The 26,434-nt window shown below is 45.9% G+C and overlaps 1 protein-coding gene across 1 annotated transcript in view; it reads left to right on the plus strand.

Moving 5' to 3' along the window:
- ksr2 (kinase suppressor of ras 2) overlaps positions 1–26,434 on the plus strand; it is a 568,763-nt gene that overhangs the window by 153,259 nt on the left and 389,070 nt on the right. The window contains exons 2-3 of the mRNA XM_085961784.1: positions 5,743–5,883; positions 18,339–18,489. Of these exons, the coding sequence (XP_085817910.1) occupies positions 5,743–5,883; positions 18,339–18,489 (292 nt within the window). The remainder of the gene's footprint in view (positions 1–5,742; positions 5,884–18,338; positions 18,490–26,434) is intronic.

Here is a 26,434-nt window from a genome sequence, read left to right on the forward strand (position 1 = left end):
TCACTGGCAATGCCAGCATTTATTGCCCATCCCTAGTTGCCCTTGAGAAGGTGGTGGTGAGCCGCCTTCTTGAACCGCTGCAGTCCGTGTGGTGAAGGTACTCCCACAGTGCTGTTAGGGAGGGAGTTCCAGGATTTTGACCCAGCGACGATGAAGGATCGGCGATATACTTCTAAGTCAGGATGGTGTGTGACTTCTAAGTCAGGATGGTGTATTATAGAAAGTGTAACAGTATCCGAATTATGTTCATGACTTCAGATCACTTTCTCAGTCTTAGGCTGCAGTTATACCAGTGTGATGTGCTTGGGCATAGCACTAGGTCCAGAGTAAGTTCATTCTGCTGTGAAGCCAGGTTAAGAATGTGTTTTAAGCTCTCTAAAGAGTTTAGTGAGAACATGACCACATGGTGTGATACGGAGCCACAAAGACTAGATGCATCCAGTTTGATCCCTCGTCAGCACTCAGTAAGCTGACCTCACCCATTCCACCAGTGCCCTTATGCAGGGCACAAGGGCTTCAGTACCCTTGGGCTCGTGAGAGGAAAACAATAGTTAGGATTCTTCTTATTGATCATCATTCAGTGCCTCCCGCTGGAAAGGTTGCGTGTTTGGGGACAAAGGGTGAGGACAGGATCAGGTTTGGGTCTGATCACTCTCCATGGTGTTAGAGGAGGTGTTCGTATTTATAATGTACTCCTCAAATCAATAAGATTCTAAACTTTGAAAATCAGGTGTCATAGATTTATTAAGCACACAGCACATGCAAAAGTACTTAAACATACACCTAAAAAGTAGTCTTTACAACCAAACCTAATGATGGCTGGTTGGGGATTTAAACATGTTACAGTTCTGAGCTGTATCTTAGGCCTTTACAAATCCAGATACTCATTACAATCAGCCACTTTTTATACATTTCCCTTACTCCCTCTGCGTGACTCTCCCTCTGCATTACATAATTATATAAAAGTTAAAATACAACTCCATAAAAGGAGAATTTAATTGACTTATCCCTTAGCAATAGCTTTAGTTTCCTTTACTTAATGAGCTCTTTTTTCTGTAGGCAACTCCCTAACTTTGTTATTTTATCAATAGTTTTACTCTTGTTACATATAATTGCTATTCTACCCAGTGAAACTTGGAATCCTAAGTCTGTCTTTGATTCAGTACCATTCCGCATCAGTCAATATCCTGCTTCTACAGAAACCCAATTAAAAAGAATGTTGTATACCTGGAAGTTTTCCTTTGCAGAACTAACTGTTTTTCCACACTGTTATGAAATGATTCACTGGAAGTCTTTAATTAAACCGCTTACTACTTCATCCTGAAGCTGACCATTGCGGTAGGGTCAGCCCTGGCTCTATAGCCCAGTGGTACTTTAAATTGACTTAAACATCCCCGCTTAACAGGCAAAGGCTAAAGGTTAATCTTACTGCAGTACAAAGCGAAATCAATCTTAGTATAACATTAGTAGACTTCAGGACAGTGTGTTTAACCCTTTCCTTACAATAGTTAAATAGCCTCCTGACATAGAAACATAGAAGATAGGAGCAGGAGTAGGCCATTCGGCCCCTCGAGCCTGCTCCGCCATTCAATGCGATCATGGCTGATCATCCAAATTCAGTACCCGGTCCCTGCTTTCTCCCCATACCCCTTGATCCCTTTAGCCTTAAGAAATATATCCAACTCCTTCTTGAATATATTTAATGTATTGGCCTCTACTGCCTTCTGTGGTAGAGAATTCCACAGGTTCACCACTGTCTGGGTGAAGAAATTCCTCCTCATTTCTGTCCTAAATGGCCTACCCCTTATCCTTAGACTGTGACCCCTGGTTCTGGACTACCCGATCATCGGGAACATCCTTCCTGCATCTAGTCTGTCCAGTCCTGTCAGGATTTTATAAGTTTCAATGGGAGCCCCTCTCATTCTTCTAAACTCCAGCAAGCACAAGCCCAATCGACCCAATCTCTCCTCATACGTCATTCCTGCCATCCAAGGTATCAGCCTGGTGAATCTTCGCTGAACTCCTTCCATGGCAAGAATATCCTTCCTCAGATAAGGCGACCAAAACTGCACACAGTACTCAAGATGTGGTCTCACCAAGGCCCTGTACAACTGCAGCAAAACATCCTTGTTCCTGTACTCAAACCCTATCGCTACGAAGGCCAACATGCCATTTGCCTTCTTAACCGCCTGCTGCACCTGCATGCTTACCTTCAGCGACTGGTGCACAAGGACACCCAGGTCTCGTTGCACTTCCCCTTCTCCCAATCTATTGCCATTCAGATAATAATCTGCCTTCCTGTTTTTGCCACCAAAGTGGATAACCTCGCATTTATCAACATTATATTGCATCTGCCATGCTTTTGCCCAATCACCCAACCTGTCCAAATCATCCTGGAGTTTCTCAGCATCCTCCTCACAGCACACACGCCCACCCAGCTTTGTGTCGTCTGCAAATTTGGAGATATTACATCTAGCTCCCTTGTCTAGGTCATTAATATATATTGTGACTAGCTGGGGCCCAAGGACTGATCCCTGCGGTACCCCACTAGTCACTGCTTGCCACTTGGAAAAAGACCCGTTTATTCCAACTCTTTGCTTTCTGTCTGCCAGCCAGTTCTCTATCCAAGTCAATACCTTGCCCCCAATCCCATGTGCCTTAACTTTACACGCTAATCTCTTATGCGGGACCTTATCAAAAGCCTTCTGAAAGTCCAAATCCTGCAGACAGAAAACTAGTCATTAAACCAAAACAAATTATCACAATCAAATCTGTATATAAAGGGACAGGGCCACTTGTTTGTGGTTCTCCCTTATCTATTTTACCAGTTACATCCTCAAAAAATTCCAGTAGATTAGTCAAGCACGATTTACCTTTTGTAAATCCATGTTGACTTTGTCCGATCCTGTCACTGTTTTCCAAGTGCTCTGCTATTACATCCTTTATATAATGGACTCTAGCATTTTCCCCACTACCGATGTCAGGCTTACCGGTCTGTAATTCCCCATTTTCTCTCTACCACCTTTTTTGAATAGTGGGGTAACATTAGCTACCCTCCAATCCATGGGTACTGTTCCAGATTCCATCGAATGCTGGAAGATGATCAGCAAAGCATCAACTATTTCTAGGGCCACTTCCTTAAGTACCCTAGGATGTAGATTATCAGGCCCTGGGGATTTAACGGCCTTCAATCCCATCAATTTCCCTAACACCATTTCCCTACAAATACTGATTTCTTTCAGTTCCTCCCTTTCATCAGACCCTATGTTCCCCAACATCTCTGGGAGGTTATTTGTGTCCTCCTTTGTGAAGACAGAACCAAAATATGTATTTAGTTGGTCTGCCATTTCTTTGTTCCCCATTATAAATTCCCCTGATTTTGACTGTAAGGGACCTACGCTTGACTTCACCAATCTTTTTCTCTTCACATATCTCCAAAAGCTTTTACAGTCAGTTTTTATGTTTTCTGCAAGCTTACCCTCATATTCTATTTTCCCTTTCTTAATTAATCCCTTTGTCCTCCTTTGTTGAATCCTAAACTGCCCCCAATCCTCAGGTTTACTGCTTTTTCTGGCCAATTTATATGTCCTCTCCTTGGATCTTATGCTAGCCCTAATTTCCCTCGTTAGCCACGGTTGAGTCACCTTTTTGTTTTATTTTTATGCCAAACTGGGATGAACAAATTCTGTAGTTCATCCATGTGGTCGTTGAATGTTTGCCATTGCCTATCCACCGTCAACCCTTTGAGTGACATTCCCCAATCAATCCTACCCAACTCGTGCCTCAGACCATCGTAGTTTTCTTTATTTAAATTTAGGACCCTAGTCTCTGAGTTGACTACTTCATTCTCCATCTTAATGAAGAATTCGATCATATTATGATCGCTCCGACCCAAGGGGCCTCATACAACAAGCTTGCTAATTAATCCTTTCTCGTTACATAATACCCAATCTAAGATGGCCTGATCTCTGGTTGGTTCCTCGACATATTGGTCCAGGAAACCATCCCTTAAACACTCCAGGAATTCCTCCTCCACAGTATTGTTACTAATTTGGTTAGCCCAATCTATATGTAGATTAAAGTCACCCATGATGACTGCTGTGCCCTTATTGCACGCTTCTCTAATTTCCCTTTTAATGCCGTCCCCAACCTCCGCATTACTGTTTGGAGGCCTATATACCACTCCCACTAACGTTTTCTGCCCCTTGGTATTTCTCAGTTCTACCCATACAGATTCCACATCATCAGAGCTAATATCCTTCCTTACAATTGTGTTAATCCCTTCTTTAACCAGCAATGCTACCCCACCTCCCTTTCCTTTTTGCTTATCTTTCCTGAATATTGAATACCCCTGGATGTTGAGTTCCCAGCCTTGGCCACCCTGGAGCCATGTTTCTGTAACCCCAATCAAATCGTATTCGTTTACTTCTGTTTGCGCAGCTAATTCATCCACCTTATTACGAATGCTCCTCGCATTAAGACACAAAGCCTTCAGGCTTGTTTTTTTAACGCTCTTACACCTATTAGAATTATTATTTACTGTGGCCATGTTTGATTTAAACCGTTGATTTCTCTGATTGCCACTTTTGTTTTTCTCCTTCCTATCTTTTGCTTTTATCCTTGTTTCCCTTTCATCTGTCCCCTAGCTCAGGTTCCCAACCCCCTGCCATTTTAGTTTAAACCCTCCCCCAGAGCACTAGCAAACACTCCCCCTAGGACATCGGTCCCGGCCCTGCCCAGGTGCAAACCATCTGGTTTGAACTGGTCCCACCTCCCCCAGAACCGGTTCCAATGTCCCAGGAATTTGAATCCCTCCCCCTTGCACCATTCCTCTAGCCACGTATTCATCTGAAATATCCTTCTATTTCTACTCTGACTAGCATGTGGCACTGGTAGCAATCCTGAGATTACTACCTTTGAGGTCTTATTTTTAAATTTACCTCCTAACTCCCTATATTCCGCTTTTAGGACCTCATCCCGCTTTTTACCTATATCGTTGGTACCTATATGTACCACGACAACTGGCTGTTCACCCTCCCCTTCCAAGATGTTCTGCAGCCGCTCTGAGACATCCTTGACCCTTGCACCAGGGAGGCAACACACCATCCTGTAGTCTCGTTTGCAGCCGCAGAAACGCCTGTCTATTCCCCTTACAATAGAATCCCCTATTACTATAGCTCTCCCCCTCTTTTTCCTCCTGTCCTGTGCAGCAGAGCCACCCCTGGTGCCAGGAAGTTGGCTGCTGCTGCCTTCCTCTGGTAAGCCATCCCCCTCAACAGTACTCAAAGTGGTGTATCTGAGAGGGGGATGTCCACAAGGGACCCCTGCACTACCTGCCTGTGCCTAGTACTCTGTCTGTTGGTCACCCCTTCCCTTTCTGCCTGTCCAACCTTTGCCTGCGGTGTGACCAACTGATCAAACGTGCTATTCACGACCTCCTCATTGTCCGGACTCATACATCAAGAATGGTCAGTTGGGCCAGTCTCTGCTTCAAGAGACAGGGTCGGAGGGGTGAAGGGGTGGGTGAGGGGTTGGCGGGGTTGGGGGGGTGCCGTGGGAAGGTGAAATTTTCAAAGCTGTGACAAACTCTAATAATTTTGTTGCAATCACTATTGACTGATTAAAAATAAATCCCAAACTGCAGTTGTGCTGCCTTTGGGTTTGACACAGATTTGTGTATAATCTTCTTTCAGAGGATTCATTTACTGGTAGTTTCTAACAGTTTTTTTTTCTTTGTTTTAGGGTAAACTTGTGAAATACTTCAGCCGTCAGCTTTCCTGCAAACGCAAAGTTTCTCTGCAGGAGCGGAATGCTGAGCTCGAGGGGTTTCCGCATCTCGTGCACTGGTTCCGGATTGTAAATATCCGCAAAGAAGTGATAGAGGTAAACCCAGCACAAAGCAGTTAAAACCATCATTTCTGAGTAACCCATAACGCTGTTGGAATAACACACACTGTGGTACATCCCCTCTCCCTCTTCCTCTGGTACCCTAAGCCTCTGTTGCCTTCCTGTGTCAATGCTGTTACTTTCTTCTGGGCTTGATGATGTTGACTGTGTGTCCTTGCTACTCCACACAGTTTTTGGAAGGTTGTAAACTTCATAGAGTGGGAATGATCATCCTGTTAATTTGTCCCCTTTCCCTGAACCTCTAGTTCTACATCGAGCAGAGAATTAGAGAAACTCTTCCAGTGGCTGTCATTCAAGCGTTAGATTCATTTTTTCTGCCAATCTTCTCCAAATTCCTTTCTCTCCTGTAGATTCCTTAATGGAGTGCAGTTCCATGGGAACATTTTTAAACGTGATCTCAATTGGCTTAAGAGTCAACCACATAGTGTGACACTGGAGTGATATGTAGACCAGAGCGGGTAGGGGTGGCAGGTTCCCATCCTGAAGGACATAAGTGATTTAGCAACAATCCAGTCATTTTATACTGACCCACAAATATTGAATTAAATTTTGCCGTGGTGGGACTTGGACGCACAACCTTCGGGTTACTAGTCCAGGACCATAGCCACTACACAACTGTTGATGACCATTGAGCGTTGACAGTGCGTGTCATCACGTTCTTTAACTGCGGGGGCATCATGGTCGAGCCCGATCCTATTCTCACCTGAGGTCCATAGACAGGTACTTCCAGCAGAGTTCTCTGGGTAGCAACCAGGCAAGGGTGGTGTTAGGACTGTGCAATCAGTGCAATAGGATGGGGCTCCGAGCAGATACGACCAGCAGGACTCGGCGCTCGGTTAGGACCACCAGTACACAAATGCGATTGACCCAGAACCTGCAAACTGTCCCACCTCGGGGGGGATTCCCTTCTCGAAGCTTATTGTCACCAGTGGCTCAGTGATCGCACCCTTGCCTCTGAGTCAGAAGGTTGTGGGTTCAAATCCCACCCACAAAATCTAGGCTGACACTCCAGTACAGTACTGAGTCCGCTGCACCATCGGAGGTGCTGTCTTTTGAATGAGACGTTAAACCGAGGCCCCGTCTGCCATCTCAAGTGGACGTAAAAGATCCTATTGCACATTTCGAAGAACGGAAGGGGATTTTTTCCCGGTGTTCTGGCCAATGTTTATCCCTCAACCAACATCACAAACAGATTATGATAGCAAAATACTGCGGATGCTGGAAATCCGAAATAACAACAGAAAACGCTGGAAAAACTCAGCAGGCCAGGCAACATCCGTGGAGAGAGAAACAGAGTTAACGTTTCAGGTCGAAACCCTTCTTCAGAACTGAGAAAAAAGCAGGAAATGAAACATTAAAAAGCAAGTTTTGGGGCTGGGAAATGGGGGAGGGGATGAAAGAACAAAAGGAAAGTTCTGTGAGAGGTGAAGAGACATTAAGCGATATTCAAGGCGAGACGAGGTGGTAATAGGACAGGTAAAGAGACAAAAGACGGCTCTCGATGAAGTGTGAAATGCGCTGGCAGAATGAAAGACAGCTGCCATGTGGGAGAGAAAAAAAAGGAAAAGGCACAAATCAAAAGTGTGGATAAAAAATATATAAAAATATATTATCATCAAAAATACAAACAGATTATCTGGTCATTTATCTCATTGCAGTTTGTGGGACCTTGCTGTGCCCAAATTAGCTGCTGCGTTTCCTACATTACAACAGTGTTTACACGCTATATAAATGCAAGTCTTCCTCCCTTCCTCCCTCCCACCCACCCACCCAACTGGCTGAGATCAACTAACTCAGCACAGGCCAGAGATTGAATATTGCTGGTCCATGTGATTCAGGTAGTCACTGAATAAACTTCTGAGCCAGCAGTGAAATCCCTGAATTCATTTTTGATTTTTGTTTCTTCGCTTACTCTCATTCTCACATCTTTTAGCGATGATGTCTTTATTTTTTGCCAATCCACTCCAATATTCAAAACTAATGAATTCCAAATCAGTGACTGATTAATAGAGGTGCAGCTCTTAGCACCGGAACATTTAGCCTGTAACATTTGGTCCTTTCCCTGTCTGAATTGTGTAAATATTACAATATCCAGCAGAGGGCAGTATGGAGCTGAAAATGTATCAGACCTGGAATGAGATCGGTCACGATTTAGTTCTTAATGTTTCGCAGTTTAAAAAAAATTCTACCCAGTAGCAGATCCATTGTTTCTTCATAATATGACCTGCTTCCATAACCACACTGAGAACAGAGTTCCATTTTTGCTTGAAGGAGCACTGTTGGTGTAGAGTCGGAAACATTACAATCCTACCACAAAAAAACAATGAAGCCCTGATTTTTGTAGTGCTCCATTTCCAACTCTTCTGTCTGTTTCCATAACCCTCTTTTTCTGATTTCAGCATTACTGTAGGAACATAGGAACAGCAGTAAGGCCATTCAGCCCCTCGGGCCTGCTTGGCCATTCAATTAGATCGCGGCTGATCTGTACCTCAACTCTTAGCTACATATCCCCTTGATACCCTCACCTAATAAAAATCTAGCGGTCTCAGTCTTGAACGCTCCAGTTGGCCCAACACCCACAGCCTTTTGGGGGCGGGAGTTCCAGATTTCTACTATCCTTGGTGGAAAAAATGCTTCCTGATTTCCCTCCTAAATGGCCTAGCTCTAGTTTTAAGATTATGTCCTTGATTCGCCCGGCAGAGGAAATAGTATCTCTGTCTCTACCCCATCAAATCCTTTACAAATTTTAAACGCCTCGATCAGATCACCCCTCAATCTTCTATACTGTAAGATAAAACACGGTAATGCTATTTTGTTAGCAGGCACATCTTGACAGCTATGGAGGGTATAAAAATAACAGCAACAACCTGCATTTATTTAGCACCTATGACATAGAAAAAAGTTTCAAGGTGCTTCCTGGAGCCGTAATCAGGCAGAAATGGCCGCTGAGCTACAGAAGGAAATATTAGGAGGGATGAAGAAAAGCTTGGTCAAAGAGGTGGGTTTTAAGGATGGCCTTAAAGGAAGAGAAGAAGGTGGAGCGTGGGTTTAGGGAGGGAATTCCAAAGTGTGGGGCCTAGACAGCTGAAGGCACGGCCGCCAATGTTGGGGCAAAGGGAGGGCGATGCACAAGAGGCCAAAGTCAGTGTTCAGCGCCATTCACAACTCCTCAGATAATGAAGCAGTCCATGCCCGCATGCAACAAGACCTGGACGATGTTAAGGCTTGGGCTGATAAGTGGCAGGTAACATTCGCACCACAGAAGTGCCAGGCAATAACTATCTCCAACAAGCGAGAGTCTAACCACCTCCCCTTGACATTCAACGGCATTATCATCACCGAATCCCCCACCACCAACATCATGGGGGGGTCACCACTGACCAGAAACTTAACTGGACCAGCCGCATAAATACTCTGACAACAAGAGCAGGTCAGAGGCTGGGTATTCTGCGGCGAGTGTCTCACCTCCTGACTCCCCAAAGCATTTCCAACATCTACAAGGCACAAGTCAGGAGTGTGATGGAATACTCTCCATTTGCCTGGATGAGTGCAGCTCCAACAACAGTCAAGAAGCTCGATACCATCCAGGACAAAGCAGCCCGCTTGATTGGCACTCCATCCACTACCTTAAGCATTCACTCCCTCCACCACCACCGACACACCGTGGCTGCAGTGTGTACCATCTACAAGATGCACTGCAGCAACTCGCCAAGGCTTCTTCGGCAGCACCTCCCAAACCCGTGACCTCTTCCACCTAGAAGGGCAAGGGCAGCAGGTGCATGGGAACACCATCACCTCCAAGTTCCCCTCCAAGTCACACACCATCCTGACTTAAAAGTATATCGCCGATCCTTCATCGTCGCTGGGTCAAAATCCTGGAACTCCCTCCCTAACAGCACTGTGGGAGTACCTTCACCACACGGACTGCAGCGGTTCAAGGTGGCGGCTCACCACCACCTTCTCAAGGGCAATTAGGGATGGGCAATAAATGCTGGCCTTGCCAGCGACGCCCACATCCCGTAAATAAATTTAAATAACATTTCAGGCCAGTGCAGGCCAGCAAGGACAGGAGTGACCAGTGAGTGGGCCTGGCGCGGGATAGGATATGGGCAGCAGCGTTTTGGATGAGCTGAAGTTTACAGAGTGTGGGGGATGAGTTGCCGCACAGGAGGACATAGGAATAGTCAACTCTGGAGGTGACCAAGGCATGAATGAGAGTTTCAGCAGCAGATGGGCTGAGGCAGTGGTAGAGGCAGGCAATGTTATGGATGTGGAAGTAGGCGGTCTTTGTGATCGAGACGATATGGGGTTAGAAGCTCAGCTTGGGGTCAAATAGAACACCAAGGTCGCGAAGAGTCTACTTCAATCTGAGAAACAACAATATAGCATATTTTCTTTTTAAAATAAAATTACAGGAAACTTTGGTTTATCCGGAGGTTGTATGCCCGGAAACCTCGATCTAACGGCAGAAATCAGCAGCCGTTTTGGTTAGTTTTTTTTTCTTCTCCTAGCATTTTTTTAACAGTCAGGCTCTGGAAAGCGTCTCTGTAGCTTAGCAACAGCTTCAGAGACGCTTCCAAGGTACGGGCTGAGTGTTTACAAGCTGTTGCTAAGCAACAGTGTTTGTTGTCAGATACGGAGATGAAAACCTCCGTATCCTTCAACATTAGCGCTGGTCTATCCGGAAGTTTTGATAGATCGGCAGCAGCTCGGTCCCGTCGGTGCCGGATATCAGAACTTTTTCTGTAGATGAAAAATCCTTAGTGTCCTTTTTATACTATGATTATTATCTACCAGTACCATAATATGCATTTGAATCGCTATTCACGCTTATGTACTGGCATGACTTTAATTTAGACTCTTGGACCAGACGATGTTCATTTCTGGGCACAGCATCTCAGAAAGGATCTATTGGCCTTGGAGCGGGCGTAGTGCAGATTCACCAGAATTATACCAGGGCTAAAAGGGTTAAATTATGAGGACAGGTTGCAGAGACTTGGCTTGTATTCCCTTGAGTATAGAAGATTAAGGGGTGATCTAACTGAGATGACTAAAGGTAATAAAAATAGAAAATGCTGGAAATACTCAGCAGGTCAGGCAGCATCTGTAGAGAGAGAAACAGAGTTAACGTTTCAGGTCAATGACCTTTTGTCAGAGCTCTGCATGCACTAATCTTAGTGGGAAACGCCTTACACACAATACAGGTAAATGTCCTTCACATGCATATTAACCTAACATCCCGCTCACCATCCAGACCCACTCCCGATCTCCATCCAAACCGCACCCCCGCTCTCATAGAAACATAGAAGATAGGAGCAGGAGTAGGCCATTCGGCCCCTCGAGCCTGTTCCACCATTTAATGAGATCATGGCTGATCATCCAAATTCAGTACCCTGTCCCTGCTTTCTCCCCATATCCCTTGATCCCTTTAGCCTTAAGAAATATATCTAACTCCTTGAATATATTTAATAAGTTGGCCTCAACTGCCTTCTGTGGTAGAGAATTCCACAGGTTCACCACTCTCTGGGTGAAGAAATTCCTCCTCATCTCAGTCCTAAATGGCTTACCCCTTATCCTTAGACTGTGACCCCTGTTTCTGGACTCCCCTGCCATCGGGAACATCCTTCCTGCATCTAGTCTGTCTAGTCCTGTTAGAATTTTATAAGTTTCAATGAGATCCCCTCTCATTCTTCTAAACTCTAGCAAATATAAGCCTAATCGAATCAATCTCTCTTCAAATGTCATTCCTGCCATCCCAGGTATCAGTCTGGTGAATCTCCGCTGCACTCCCTCCATGGCAAGAACATCCTTCCTCAGATAAGGTGACCAAAACTGCACACAATACTCAAGATATGGTCTCACCAAGGCCCTGTACAACTGCAGCAAGACATCCTTGCTCCTGTATTAGAATCCTCTCGCTATGAAGGCCAACATACCATTTGCCTTCTTAACCACCTGCTGCACCTGCATGCTTACCTTCAGCGACTGGTGCACAAGGACACCCAGATCTCGTTGCACTTCCCCTTTTCCCAATCTATTGCCGTTCAGATAATAATCTGTCTTCCTGTTTTTGCCACCAAAGTGGATAACCTCGCATTTATCCACATTATACTGCATCTGCCATGCATCTGCCCAATCACCCAACCTGTCCAAATCATACTGGAGTTTCTCTGCATCCTCCTCACGGCACACACGCCCACCCAGCTTTGTGTCGTCTGCAAACTTGGAGATATTACATCTAGTTCCCTCGTCTAGATCATTAATATATATTGTGAATAGCTGGGGTCCTAGCACCGATCCCTGCGGTACCCCACAAGTCACTGCCTGCCACTCGGAAAAAGACCCGTTTATTCCAACTCTTTGCTTCCTGTCTGCCAACCTGTTCTCTATCCAAGTCAGTACCTTACCCCCAATCCCATGTGCTTTAACTTTGCACGCCAATCTCTTATGCGGGACCTTATCGAAAGCCTTCTGAAAGTCCAAATACACCACATCTACTGGTTCTCCCTTATCTATTCTACCAGTGATATCCTCAAAAAATTCCAGTAGATTAGTCAAGCATGATTTACCTTTTGTAAATCCATGTTGACGTTGCCCGATCCTGTCACTGTTTTCCAAGTGCTTTGCTATTATTTCTTTTATAATGGACTCTAACATTTTCCCCACTACCGATGTCAGGCTTACCGGTCTGTAATTCCCTGTTTTCTCTCTGCCACCTTTTTTAAATAGTGGGGTTACATTAGCTACTCTCCAATCCATGGGAACTATTCCAGATTCTATAGAATTTTGAAAGATGACCAGCAATGCATCTACTATTTCTAGGGCCACTTCCTTAAGTACCCTAGGATGTAGATTATCAGGCCCTGGGGATTTATCGGCCTTCAATCCCGTCAATTTCCCTAACACCATTTCCCTACAAATACTGATTTCATTCAATTCCTCCCTCTCATTAGACCCTATGTACCCCGAAATCTCTGGAAGGTTATTTGTGTCCTCCTTTGTGAAGACAGAACCAAAGTATGTATTTAATTGGTCTGCCATTTGTTTGTTCCCCATTATCAATTCCCCTGATTCTGACAGCAAGGGACCTACGCTTGACATCACCAATCTTTTTCTCTTCACATATCTATAGAAGCTTTTACAGTCAGTTTTATGTTCCCTGCAAGCTTACTCTCATATTCTATTTCCCCCTTCTTAATTAATCCCTTTGTCCTCTTTTGCTGAATCCTAAACTGCTCCCAATCCTCAGTTTTGCTGCTTTTTCTGGCCAATTTATATGTCCTCTCCTTGGATCTTATGCTATCCCTAATTTCCCTTGTTAGCCACGGTTGAGTCAACTTTTTTGTTTTATTTTTATGTCAAACTGTAATGAACAAATCCTGTAGTTCATCTATGCAATCTTTAAATGTTTGCCATTGCCTATCCACCGTCAACCCTTTAAGTAACGTTCCCCAATCCATCCTAGCCAACTTGCGCCTCGTACCATCATAGTTTCCTTTATTTAAATTCAGGACCCTAGTGTCTGAGTCAACTACTTCACTCTCCATCTTAATGAAGAATTCGATCATATTATGATTGCTGCTCCCTAAGGGGCCTCGCACAACAACATTGTTAATCCTTTCTCATTACATAATACCCAGTCTAAGATGGCCTGATCTCTAGTTGGTTCCTCGACATATTGGTCCAGGAAACCATCCCGTATACATTCTAGGAATTCCCCCTCCACAGTATTGTTACTAATTTGGTTAGCCCAATTTATATGTAGATTAAATTCACCCATGATAACTGCTGTGCCCTTATTGCATGCGTCTCTAATTTCCCATTTACTGCCATCCCCAACCTCAGCATTACTGTTTGGGGGTCTGTACACAACTCCCACTAATGTTTTCTGCCCCTTGGTATTTCTCAGCTCTACCCATACAGATTCCACATCATCAGAGCTAATATCCCTCCTCTTTAACCAGTAATGCTACCTCACCTCCTTTTCCTTTTTGCCTGTCCTTCCTGAATATTGAATACCCCTGGATGTTGAATTCCCAGCCTTGGTCACCCTGGAGCCATGTCTCCATAATTCCAATTACATCATATCCATTTACATCTATTTGCGCAGCTAATTCATCCACCTTATTACAAATGCTTCTCGCATTAAGACACAAAGGGCTGGATTTTCATTGAGGAGTCGGGTAGGAGGCAGGACTATAACTTTCGGGGTTGTAGTCCCGCCTCCATCGAGCTCTAGCCAACCCACGCGATTTAGACTTGATTGACCTCATTGAGCCCGCCCAGCGGGCTCAGCAGGCCGATTAAGGGCCAGCCGGCAACAGGTGACATCACAGATTGAAATTTCATCTGTCAAGACCTTATGACAGATGAAATATCAGTGTTTGACAGCTGTTTGAAGCTGTCAAACACTGACAGTCTATACTCCAGGTTAATTCCTTCCTCTCAGGATGATTTAGAGATCTCCCCGGAACAGAAAGCAGAGGCTGCAATTTTTGACAGCTGGCGGCCATTCTGCTTTCTGTGCCGGTGAGATGAGGGACTCCGAGACCTGAAGGAAGGAAGGCTGTAAAGGTAGGTAATGGTGTTTAAAGAAGTTCTACTAACTTTACACACACCAAACACACTTACCTCTGCACTCATGCATCCATTACTCACCTGAACACCGGACATCTTGACCCCTCCAAGCCCTTCATCCCGACGGCCTGCCTCGCTAACTTGGCGTGGTTTGGAGCCGTCGGGAATCCTACACTTCAGCAATAAAAATAGGGATTAGTCTAAAAACTGCCTGTTAACTACCTGTTAACAGGCAGTTAATTGGCACTAATCCCCTTCCCGCCTCGTGGAGGCGGGACCCAGTGCGGTGCCAGTACCCGCCTCCTTTGAAACTGGCATGGAGGCGGGTTGGGGGCGGGATGTGGTCGGGACCTCCGATTTCGGGATTTTAAACCCCCACATGCCTCCAATCCCGACTCCACGGCACAATGAAAATCCAGCCCATAGCCTTCAGGCTTGTTTTTTTAACACTCTAAGAATTATTATTTACTGTAGCCCTGTTTGATTTACACCCTTGATTTCTCTGCCTTCCACTTTTGCTTTTCTCCTTCCTGTCTTTTGTTTCTATCCTTGCTTCCCTTTCCTCTGTCTCCCTGCACAGGTTCCCATCCCCCTGCCATTTTAGTTTAAACCCTCCCCAACAGCACTAGCAAACACTCCCCGTAGGACATCGGTCCCAGTCCTGCCCAGGTACAAACCGTCCAGTTTGTACTGGTCCCACCTCCCCAAGAACCGGTTCCAATGTCCCAGGAATTTGAATCCCTCCCCCTTGCACCATTCCTCTAACCACGTATTCATCTGAAATATCCTTCTATTTCTACTCTGACTAGCACATGGCACTGGTAGCAATCCTGAGATTACTACCTTTGAGGTCCTAATTTTTAATTTACCTCCTAACTCCCTATATTCAGCTTTTAGGACCTCATCCTGTTTTTTACCTATATCGTTGGTACCTATATGCACCACGACAACTGGTCGTTCACCCACCCCCTCCAGAATGCCCTGCAGCTGCCCCGAGACATCCTTGACCCTTGCACCAGGGAGGCAACATACCATCCTGGAGTTTTGTTTGCAGCCGCAGAAACGCCTATCTGTTCCCCTTACAATAGAATCCACTATCACTATAGCTCTCCCAATCTTTTTCCTCCCATCCTGTGCAGCAGAACCACCCATGGTGCCAGAAAGTTGGCTGCTGCTGCCTTCCCCCGATAAGCCATCTCCCTCAAAAATATCCAAAGTGGTATATCTGTTTGAGAGGGAGATGGCCACAGGGGACCCCTGCACTACCTGCCTGCGCCTTCTACTCTGCCTGGTGGTCACCCCATTCCCTTCCTGCCTGTGCAGCCTTTACCTGCGGTGTGACCAACTCCCTAAATGTGCCATCCACAATGTCCTCAGCATCGCGAATGCTCCAGCGCCACAATGCGATCTGTCAGTAGCTGTAGCTAGATACACTTCCCGCACACATGGTCGTCAGGGACACAGGAAGTGTCCCTGATTTCCCACATAGCGCAGGAGGAGCATGCCATGGGGCCGAGCTGTCCTGCCATGACTTACCCTTTAATTAATTTAAATCAAATCAGTACCATTAATTACACTACAATTAAATGATATACTCAAGGGCCCTTGGTTACTAGCACTCCCCGATACACAACAGAGACCTTAGAAACTATAACCACAAAAATTAAGACCTTCTAAATTTTATAAACTATTAATCTTAACTGTCAAACTATAGAGCAGTATAAATACTCACCTAGTCGTACTCACCCAATCAGCTGCTTCCTCTTGCCCACGTACCTTTTTGAATCATGACATGGCTCCGGAACGCCGCCGCCGGTCTTTGAGATTGGTAAGCCTGTGTAAAAAAGCCCGTGAAAGTGAGTTTCAGTACTCACTGTACCGCCCGCCGCTCTCTGCTCCTCCCGATACCGGCCATTGTAAAAAAGCCCACGAAAGTGAGTTTAAGTTATCACAGTAACGCCGCTCTCTGCTCCTCCCGACACTGGCCTCAATCAGCTCCCTCCCCTTGTGCCGACGTCACTTTTTGAAAATTCTGCCGGTGCTGAGTTGGTACCGCCGCCGCCTCCTCGCCGCTCCTCCCAGGTCCGCACTGCCGCTGCTGCATCCAAACCCTCCCCCCCCCCGCTCTCCATCCACCCCCTCCCCCGCTCTCCATCCAAACCCTCCTCCGCTCTCCATCCAAACCCTCCCCCGCTCTCCATCCAGACCCCTCCCCCACTCTCCATCCAAACCCTCCCCCGCTCTCCATCCAAACCCTCCCCCGCTCTCCATCCAAACCCTCCCCCGCTCTCCATCCACCCCCTGCCCCGCTCTCCATCCAAACCCTCCCCCGCTCTCCATCCAGACCCCTCCCCCGCTCTCCATCCAAACCCTCCCCCGCTCTCCATCCAAACCCTCCCCCGCTCTCCATCCAAACCCTCCCCCGCTCTCCATCCAAACCCTCCCCCGCTCTCCATCCAAACCCTCCCCCGCTCTCCATCCAAACCCTCCCCCGCTCTCCCCCCAAACCCTCCCCCGCTCTCCATCCAAACCCTCCCCCGCTCTCCAGCCAAACCCTCCCCCGCTCTCCATCCAAACCCTCCCCCGCTCTCCCCCCAGACCCTCCCCCGCTCTCCATCCAAACCCTCCCCCGCTCTCCATCCAAACCCTCCCCCGCTCTCCATCCAAACCCTCCCCCGCTCTCCATCCATACCCTCCCCGCTCTCCATCCCCACCCCCCCCGCTCTCCATCCATACCCTCCCCCGCTCTCCATCCCCACCCCCCATGCTCTCCATCCAGACCCTCCCCCGCTCTCCATCCAAACCCTCCCCCGCTCTCCATCCAAACCCTCCCCCGCTCTCCATCCAAACCCTCCCCCGCTCTCCCCCAAACCCTCCCTCGCTCTCCATCCAAACCCTTCCCTCGCTCTCCATCCAAACCCTCCCCCGCTCTCCATCCAAACTCTCCCCCGCTCTCCATCCAAACCCTCCCCCGCTCTCCATCCATACCCTCCCCCGCTCTCCATCCCCACCCCCCCCGCTCTCCATCCATACCCTCCCACGCTCTCCATCCCCACCCCCCCCGCTCTCCATCCAGACCCACTCCCCCCGCTCTCCATCCCCCTCGCTCTCCATCCAAACCCTCCCCCACTCTCCATCCAGACCCACTCCTGCTCTCCATTCAGAATGTGATTGGACGCTGCTTGTTCTTTGCCATGACGTGTCCTTTGGGAGCTTCTCATCATTGTTTGGGTTTGCTTCCTTCTGATTACGAGCTGACTACAATGACAGCATCCCTCTCCATACAGTTGTTCTGGTGTTCCCATGGTGCCTGAAGTCCGGTGTTTTCCCCTGTGTTAATCAGTAACCAAGAAAGTAAAGCACACACAATGATCAAAAAACACTCGCACGCTCTGCTTCTCGGCTTGGCATTTTACCAACAAGTGCACAAAAATGTTGAAGTGCACATGCAAACGCCATGCGACCATGAGTATTGAGATCACATACGGTGTCTGTGACTCCCTTTTTATTTACTAATCAAAAGTTCAATGAGCCACAGCTGGCGGTCCCAATTACCCACATGTTAACTAGTGGTTGAGATATTGGATAATACTGGTGGGTGAGGGAAAGGGCAATAAAGGAATATGGGAACAGGGCGAGTAGATTAGATTAGGACTACTGTTTGTGTGGAGGATAAGCACCAACATGGACTAGTTAGGTCAAATGAACTGTTTCCATTTTGTAATTTCTATTTAATTCTATATAACCGAGACACCGTTACTCAAACTGTCAGGTGAAGTAAAGCACAAGGGCCTAAAAAACATCATTAGCATACAATACACTTTATGATTTAAGCTTTCTGTTAAAACCCTCAGGACATAACCCCTGACCAACTGACTCTGGAAGCCCTGTTAGAGATGACCGATGATGAAGTGTGTGAAACGGTGAAGAAATACGGAACAAACAGTGAGGAATGTGCCAGATTAAACGCCTCACTATCCTGCCTAAGAAGCCTTCATAAATCAGGTGGGTAAAGTGTGTAGTGCAAAGCTGCAGTGTACCCAGGGTGAGCACATGTGAGGATGGCTGCATTTTGTGGAAGAGAGAGATATACATTCTGAAAGCTTTTTTTGTTCAATAAATATAAGCATTGTGCAGGGGATTAAAAACATACTTACTTCAGCTCTCGGATGGTACAGTGAGTAAAGGTACTGCTCCTTACATCACTGAGCTATACAGACCTAAGTTAGCTGATCATTGCTGGGGCAGTGGTTGGGTTGCTGCAGTTGGTATCGGTGTTCCTGGGCTGGGGAAATTCACTCTGGAGTTTCCCGCTCCTGAATGCTATTCAGCGACACCTGCTTGAAAGCGCATGTGCGGATAGGTTTCGGGTGAGGTCAGGCTTGGGCTTGGCTGCCACGCCCTCTCTGGTTGAATAGCCGGCTGACATTCACTGTCCAAACTCCTAGGTGAAGAATGCCCATTTGGGAAAAGTACTGGGGGGACTAGCAGCATTGAAGTTAATGGAAAGGAAAATTGGGCGGGGTGTATAACTGACTACCGTCCATTTTGTGCCCCCATCAAAGTTGAATTTCTCCTGCATTGTCGCTGAAATAGCATCTTTCTTTTAAATGTGGGCCCCATTGAGGTCTGAATCCCCTGCGCCCTGCAGCTGAGGAAGGACATGATCTGACCCACTAGGGTCAACCGCATCGAATCCCGCAGCGACTGACGTCCTAAGACCAGTCTGAATACCTCTCGCGAATACTCAGACTGTTGCTATAGAAGTTTTGGACTTCTTTCGTGTCTGGCTGCAACATGCCGGGGCATCAGATGCAGAGAGCCTTTACTCAGGACTTTGCTGCTCTCAAAGCTGGCTAAAGGTTTGCCTCAATTCAGATCAGCGGACGTGCTGAAGGAGTCCCAGTAATACGGCTGTGGCTGCAGTAGACACAGACGAGGCTTCCGCATTTCAGGGTGAAGTCACGTCCATCCCAACCAAGCTCTCCCTCTTTCCCTCAAATGGCAGAAGATGTGGCAGAAATTGGACAGAACCAGCCACTGCCACAGTGCCAGGCATAGCAGTACCAGAGGTGTTGTAACATTATATTACCACTAGGGGGCAGAAAGAGATCCATTCATTTCTTTCCAGCAAACACTCCCCTGTTCATCATGAAGATATTTTTTAAAAATCTGCCCTTAGTGTGCACTGACTTTTAGTTTTCAGTTTAAATCTGTAGGTTGTTGTTAATTTTTTGTCCCCTCTTCTCATTTTTCCACCAATTTTCTCATCCTCCTCTCTCGAAGGCATTGCCATCTTGCTGAGGTACAGTTTCACAGACACTGGGTGCCTTGCCCAAGTAAATGTTCCTAACGTGTGTGTTCAGACAGTGAGTGTCAGCTAGCCGAGCCGGATCCCATCATCCCTCAATCCACAGGTTTCACTGGATATCGTTCAGAAACGGGAAACCTATTCGATTTCCTCCCTCCCTCACTCAGAGCAGTGGGGCTGATTGTGGTACCTTTATTGCCACCCCGCCTGAATTCAACTAACTCAGCACAGGCCGGGGATTAACCCTGATTCCTTTCTGGTATCTGCTGTTGAGCTAATCACTCTCTTGGCCATCTGTGTCAACATAACTCTGAAACGCAATCAAAATAAATATCCGTCCTCCATTTCCACTTCCACAGTTGGTACATTTGCTGCAAAATTCACAAAAGGCTTGGATTTTCAGCACGATTCTTACGGAGTCTTGGCTGGGAGCTTATGTCACACATATTGGTGTAGATTTTGACTTTGTGCGATAGTGTAAAACGGGTGATAGTGAATTGACATCTCTCCTGATTACCTATCACTCGTTATACACTATCGCACAAAGTCAAACTCTACCCGTGCTGTTGAACTGCCTTTAAAGTATCATTTTGTTTTATTTTAAGGTGCTTTCTGCACCAGCAGAGGGCAACAGTCCTTTACTGATTGGAATTATCTCTGTTGTGTATTCAAAAAACAAGTCATTCAGCCAGCAAGGAAGAGTACCTTATCACGAGGTATTAGATTTAAATCATCAATACTGTAAATTCAATAACATAAGGCTGTTGTCAAAAATCAAATTCTTGACAGATTTAAGATAGTTGTTGCAATAGAGACATGGTAAGAATTGCATGCCACATTTTTTGAAGTCCCCTTTTCAAAAGTTTTCCTTCCATTCCCTGTCCTTCAGTTTTTCTATCCTCAGATAAGAGAACAGGCAGCTAACTTTATCTTGGGTTTCCGTTATTCTGAAACTGGGTCCGACAAGGATCTTGGAAGTGACCCACGGTGACCCCCCCTCTGACTTATTTTCTCCATTCTTTCCTTTGAGAAAATGATTGGCTGAGATCAGGAGTTCACAGTCCAGGGAAATCACTGTCATCAACCCACACCTTTCATTCAGTGACACAACAGTGTAGCACTTGCCACTTAGAAAAAATAACAGATAGAATGGTGGTTCTGCTGCTGAGAATTTAGTGTTCACTGCTTTTGGCAGCTGAGGAACTGAACCAATATCGAAGAAAGAAGAAAGTCACTGTTACTTGGGTAATAATGAAGGGTGGAGTGTCTATATTGAGGTCAATATCATAAGAACATAAGAAATAGGAGCAGGAGTCGGCCATTTGGCCCCTCGAGCCTGCTCTGCCATTCAATAAGATCATGGTTGATCTGGTCTTGGTCTCAACTCCACTTCCCCGCCCGCTCCCCATAACCCTCAACTCCCTTATCGTTCAAATATCTGTCTATCTCCACCTTAAATATATTCAATGGCTCAGCCTCCACAGCTCTCTGGGGTAGAGAATTCCAAAGATTCACGACCCTCTGAGAGACGAAATTCCCCCTCATCTCCATTTTAAATGGGCGACCCCTTATCCTGAAACTGTGCCCCCTAGTTCTAGATTCCCCCACGAGGGGAAACATCCTCTCAGCATCTACCCTGTCAAGCCCCCTCAGAATCTTATACGTTTCAATAAGATCACCTCTCATTCTTCTAAACTCCAATGAGTGTAGGCCCAACCTGCTCAACCTTTCTTCATAAGACAACCCTTCACCTCAGGAATTAACCTCGTGAACCTTCTCTGAACTGCCTCCAATGCAAGTATATCCCTCCTTAAATAAGGAGACCAAAACTGTACGCAGAACTCCAGGTGTGGTCTCACCAACGCCCTGTACAGTTGTAGCAAGACTTCCCTGCTTTTAGACTCCATCCCCCTTGCAATAAAGGCCAACATTCTATTTGCCTTCCTAATTACTTGCTGTACCTGCATGCTAACTTTTTGTGTTTCATGTACGAGGACCCCCAGATCCCTCTGTACTGCAGCAATTTGTAGTCTCTCTTCATTTAAATAATAATTTGCTTTTTTATTTTTCCTACCAAAGTGGATAACCTCACATTTCCCCACATTATACTCCATCTGCCAAATTTTTGCCCACTCATTTAATCTATCTATATCCCTTTGCAGATACTTTGTGTCCTCTTCACAACTTGCTTTCCCACCTATCTTTGTATCATCAGCAAATTTGGCTACAGTACACTCGGTCCCTTCATCCAAGTCATTAATATAGATTGTAAATAGTTGAGGCCCCAGCACTGATCCCTGTGGCACCCCACTAGTTACAGCCTGCCAACCGGAAAATGACCCATTTATCCCGACTCTTTGTTTTCTGTGAGTTAGCCAACACTCTATCCATGCTAATATATTACCCCCAACCCCGTGAGCTCTTATCTTGTGCAATAACCTTTTATGCGGCACCTTATCGAATGCCTTCTGGAAATCCAAATACATAGAAACATAGAAGATAGGAGCAGGAGTAGGCCATTCGGCCCCCCGAGCCTGCTCCGCCATTCAATGTGATCATGGCTGATCATCTAAATTCAGTACCCGGTCCCTGCTTTCTCCCCATACCCCTTGATCCCTTTAGCCTTGAGAAATATATCCAACTCCTTCTTCAATATATTTAATGAATTGGCTTCTACTGCCTTCTGTGGTAGAGAATTCCACAGGTTCACCACTCTCTGGGTGAAGAAATTCCTCCTCATTTCTGTCCTAAATGGCCTACCCCCTTATCCTTAGACTGTGACCCCTGGTTCTGGACTCCCCGACCATCGGGAACATCCTTCCAGCATCTAGTCTGTCTAGTCCTGTTAGAATTTTATAAGTTTCGATGAGATCCCCTCTCATTCTTCTAAACTCCAGCGAGTACAAGCCCAATCGATCCAATCTCTCCTCATACGTCATTCCTGCCATCCCAGGTATCAGCCTGGTGAATCTTCGCTGAACTCCTTCCATGGCAAGAACATCCTTCCTCAGATAAGGCGACTAAAACTGCACACAATACTCAAGGTGTGGTCTCACCAAGGCCTTGTACAACTGCAGCAAGACATCCTTGTTCCTGTACTCAAACCCTCTCGCTACAAAGGCCAACATACCATTTGCCTTCTTAACCGCTGCTGCACCTGCATGCTTACCTTCAGCGACTGGTGCACAAGGACACCCAGGTCTCGTTGCACTTCCCCTTCTCCCAATCTATTGCCATTCAGATAATAATCTGCCTTCCTGTTTTTGCTACCAAAGTGGATAACCTCACATTTATCCACGTTATATTGCATCTGCCATTCTTCTACCCAATCACCCAACCTGTCCAAATCATCTTGGAGTTTCTCGGCATCCTCCTCACAGCACACATGCCCACCCAGCTTTGTGTTGTCTGCAAATTTGGAGATATTACATCTAGCTCCCTTGTCTAGATCATTAATATATATTGTGAATAGCTGGGGTCCAAGGACCGATCCCTGCATCTACACTACATCTACTAGTTCCCCTTTATCCACCCTGCTCGTTACATCCTCAAAGAACTGTAGCAAATTTGTTAAACATGATTTCCCATTCATAAAACCATGTTGACTCTGCAGGGATTGTTTTGGTGTGATTATATCATAGAAACATAGAAAAAAAGGAGCAGGAGTAGGCCATTCAGCCCTTCGAGCCTGCTCCGCCATTCAATATGATCATGGCTGATCCTCTATCTCAATACCATATTCCTGCTCTCTCCCCATACCCCTTGATGCCTTTTGTGTCTAGAAATCTATCTACTTCTTAAATATATTCAGTGACTTGGCCTCCACAGCCTTCTGTGTTAGAGAATTCCACAGGTTCACCACCCTCTGAGTGAAGAAATTTCTCCTCATCTCAGTCCTACATGTCCTACCCCATATCCTGAGACTGTGACCCCTTGTTCTAGACGCCCAGCCAGGGGAAACATCCTCCCTGCATCCAGTCTGTCTAGCCCTGTCAGAATTTTATGCGTTTCAATGATATCCCCTCTCATTCTTCTAAACTCTCGTGAATCCAGGCCTAGTCGACCCAATCTCTCCTCATACGACAGTCCTGCCATCCCAGGAATCAGTCTGGTGAACCTTCGCTGCACTCCCTCTATGGCAAGTATATCCTTTCTTAGGTAAGGAGACCAAAACTGCACACAGTACTCCAGGTGCCGTCTCACCAAGGCCCTGTACAACTGTAGTAAGAAATCCTTGCTCCTGTACTCAAATCCTCTTGCAATGAATCCAAACTGCTTGCTGCACCTACATGTTTGCTATCGATAGTTGCATGTGGGAATCCCTGGAATCTACACATCTTCAGTATTGTTGGATTAAATAATTTAATTTTGAGACGTTAAATATTTAAATAAATATCCGATGAATTAACATTTTAAGTGGTGTTGACTTAAAATAGTTCTAGAATTATAAAAAGTTAGGGCACAGAAGGAGAACATTTGGCCTATTAGCATCTGTAGCGGTGCGAGCTTTCCAGCTGGAGCCTTTCCCTGCCCTTTTAGCAAATCCCAAACCGTGGAAGCAAAACTTGGCATGATTTTGAGTGTGCATGTGTAAAGAGCGCCACAGAGTTCTATCATAGAACGTCTTTTGTGTCTTTTTTTCTTGGATTCAATTTATTTTGGGCGGGTTGGGGGGGAGAATATTAACCCTACCCATCCGGCGGTTAAAATCTTGGTGGCCTCGTATTGCAGTGGGTGGGTAAGAATCTGAAACCAGCTAGCAGTTAAAATCCCCCCCCACCCCACCCCCCATTGTGTTGACAGAAATTCCTTATGATGTCAGAGATTTGGGAGAAAGCACAGAGACCATGGAACACAAATTTCAGAAACATGTATTTCATTAGTTGGCCATTTTTGACTCCAGCTTATTAGAAGTTATCTCAGGACACTTTGTAAGAATAATCGTTCATTTCTACTAAAGATAGTCCTGCTAGTTTTCATGATTGAAAAGTGTAATTTCCACTAAAAAAAAATGAGAGAGAGAGCTGCTCTGAATTGTGAAATACTAATGTTAAAAATCTTTTTTCTAAACCTTTTGTGGGAAAGTTCAGGTACATTATACGCACCAGAATACCCACTTGTCATGCTACCTTTGCCTTATCTGTAATTATTTTTCTTATTAATTAGTGGGAATGCATGATCTAGTGAGTTAGCATCAATGTTCCCCCTAAGGTGCGCGGCCGTGCAGCTGCGCACCGATCACGAGGTCCGGCGCAGACCGCTCGCCAGCTGCTCTGCTGGAAGAGATATGGCACAGCAAATTTAAAGGGCCCGCGCAGGGGAAAAATAAATTCGAGGGAACGTTGGTTAGCACACTCGCATTTCGCTTCTCAGGACCTGTAGTAGTGTCCATACCTAGAATGATGAGATGGTAGCTCCTCGGTGAAATGAGTTTGGATAATCTCAGCTCAGTTCTTTTTGGACACTGATCCACAGGACAAAACCACCCTGTGATTCAGCACAGATTGGCAATAAACTGGCAATCGCGCCCAGAGAGGTCATTAGAAATCACCAAGAGTTGTGCCATTTCACTTGGAACCATTTATAGTCACAAGAGGGAGCAGAGTTTGGTCTCAAGCCTGCCTTAGTTCAAACCCACGCGGCAGAGATGGATAGACAAAGCTATAGTTCACCTTGTCACTCTTTCTCCTTCAGTTGAAATGTTTCAAAGTTTTAATAAAAGCTAGAAGGAACGTGCAGTTTTTAACATTGGCATTGATTATGGGTGCTCCTATCCACTATGTCGAGGACCGACAGTGGTTTATGCTTGTGATTTCTCCACACAAGAGGAAGAGATGCTGAGAGGAGCCCAGGCAGATCCCAAAAGGAAGGAATATCTGAATAAAAATCACCGAGGAGCTGTTGTGCACCTTGTATCAGGTGGTTAACAGGGAAACATTAACAAAGGCTTTAGAGCAGTTCTCATGTTCACCATCTCACCAGGGAATGATTACTGGGAGCGGCAGGGGATCAAGATGCAGGTGAAAAGAACATTTTTTTAAATGTGGGGGAAAGATGCAAGCGGCTGGAACAAAGTGTACACATCAAGCATCTGAAACCTACTTGTACTGTCCTAGTATGTTAGTGTTTTATTCCGTACACAATTAGCATTCTCCCACATTTAAAATATTTTACACTTCCTCTGTGCATGCACATCCAATTTTTCACTGTGGCTGTAGACAATTGCTATATTTCCTCAAATTGGAATATAATGAACAGTCAGAACTTGTGCGCAGTGAGTCTTGTTTTAGTGGTAGATTTTCCACAGGTCAGCAGATGGGTACAAACTCTGTGCTAGAGATCAACTGGGCATATTTTCCTGTTTACTACTGTGAATGGATAAGCCAGTTCCAGTTTATACTCCTAAGAAAGAAAGACTTGCATTTATATAGCGCCTTTCTCGACCACCGGACGTCTCAAAGTGCTTTACAGCCAATGCAGTGCTATTTGGAGTGTAGCCACTGTTGTAATGTGGCAGCCAATTTGCGCAGAGCAATCTCCCACAAACAGCAATGTGATAATGACCAGATAATCTGTTTTTATTATGTTGGTTGAGGGATAAATATTGGCCAGGACACCGGGGATGACTCCCCTGCTCTT

The sequence above is a fragment of the Somniosus microcephalus genome, chromosome 19 (assembly GCF_052327205.1).
Source record: "Somniosus microcephalus isolate GS21.2 chromosome 19, FLI_Smic_1.0, whole genome shotgun sequence".
Classification (NCBI taxonomy): domain Eukaryota; kingdom Metazoa; phylum Chordata; class Chondrichthyes; order Squaliformes; family Somniosidae; genus Somniosus; species Somniosus microcephalus.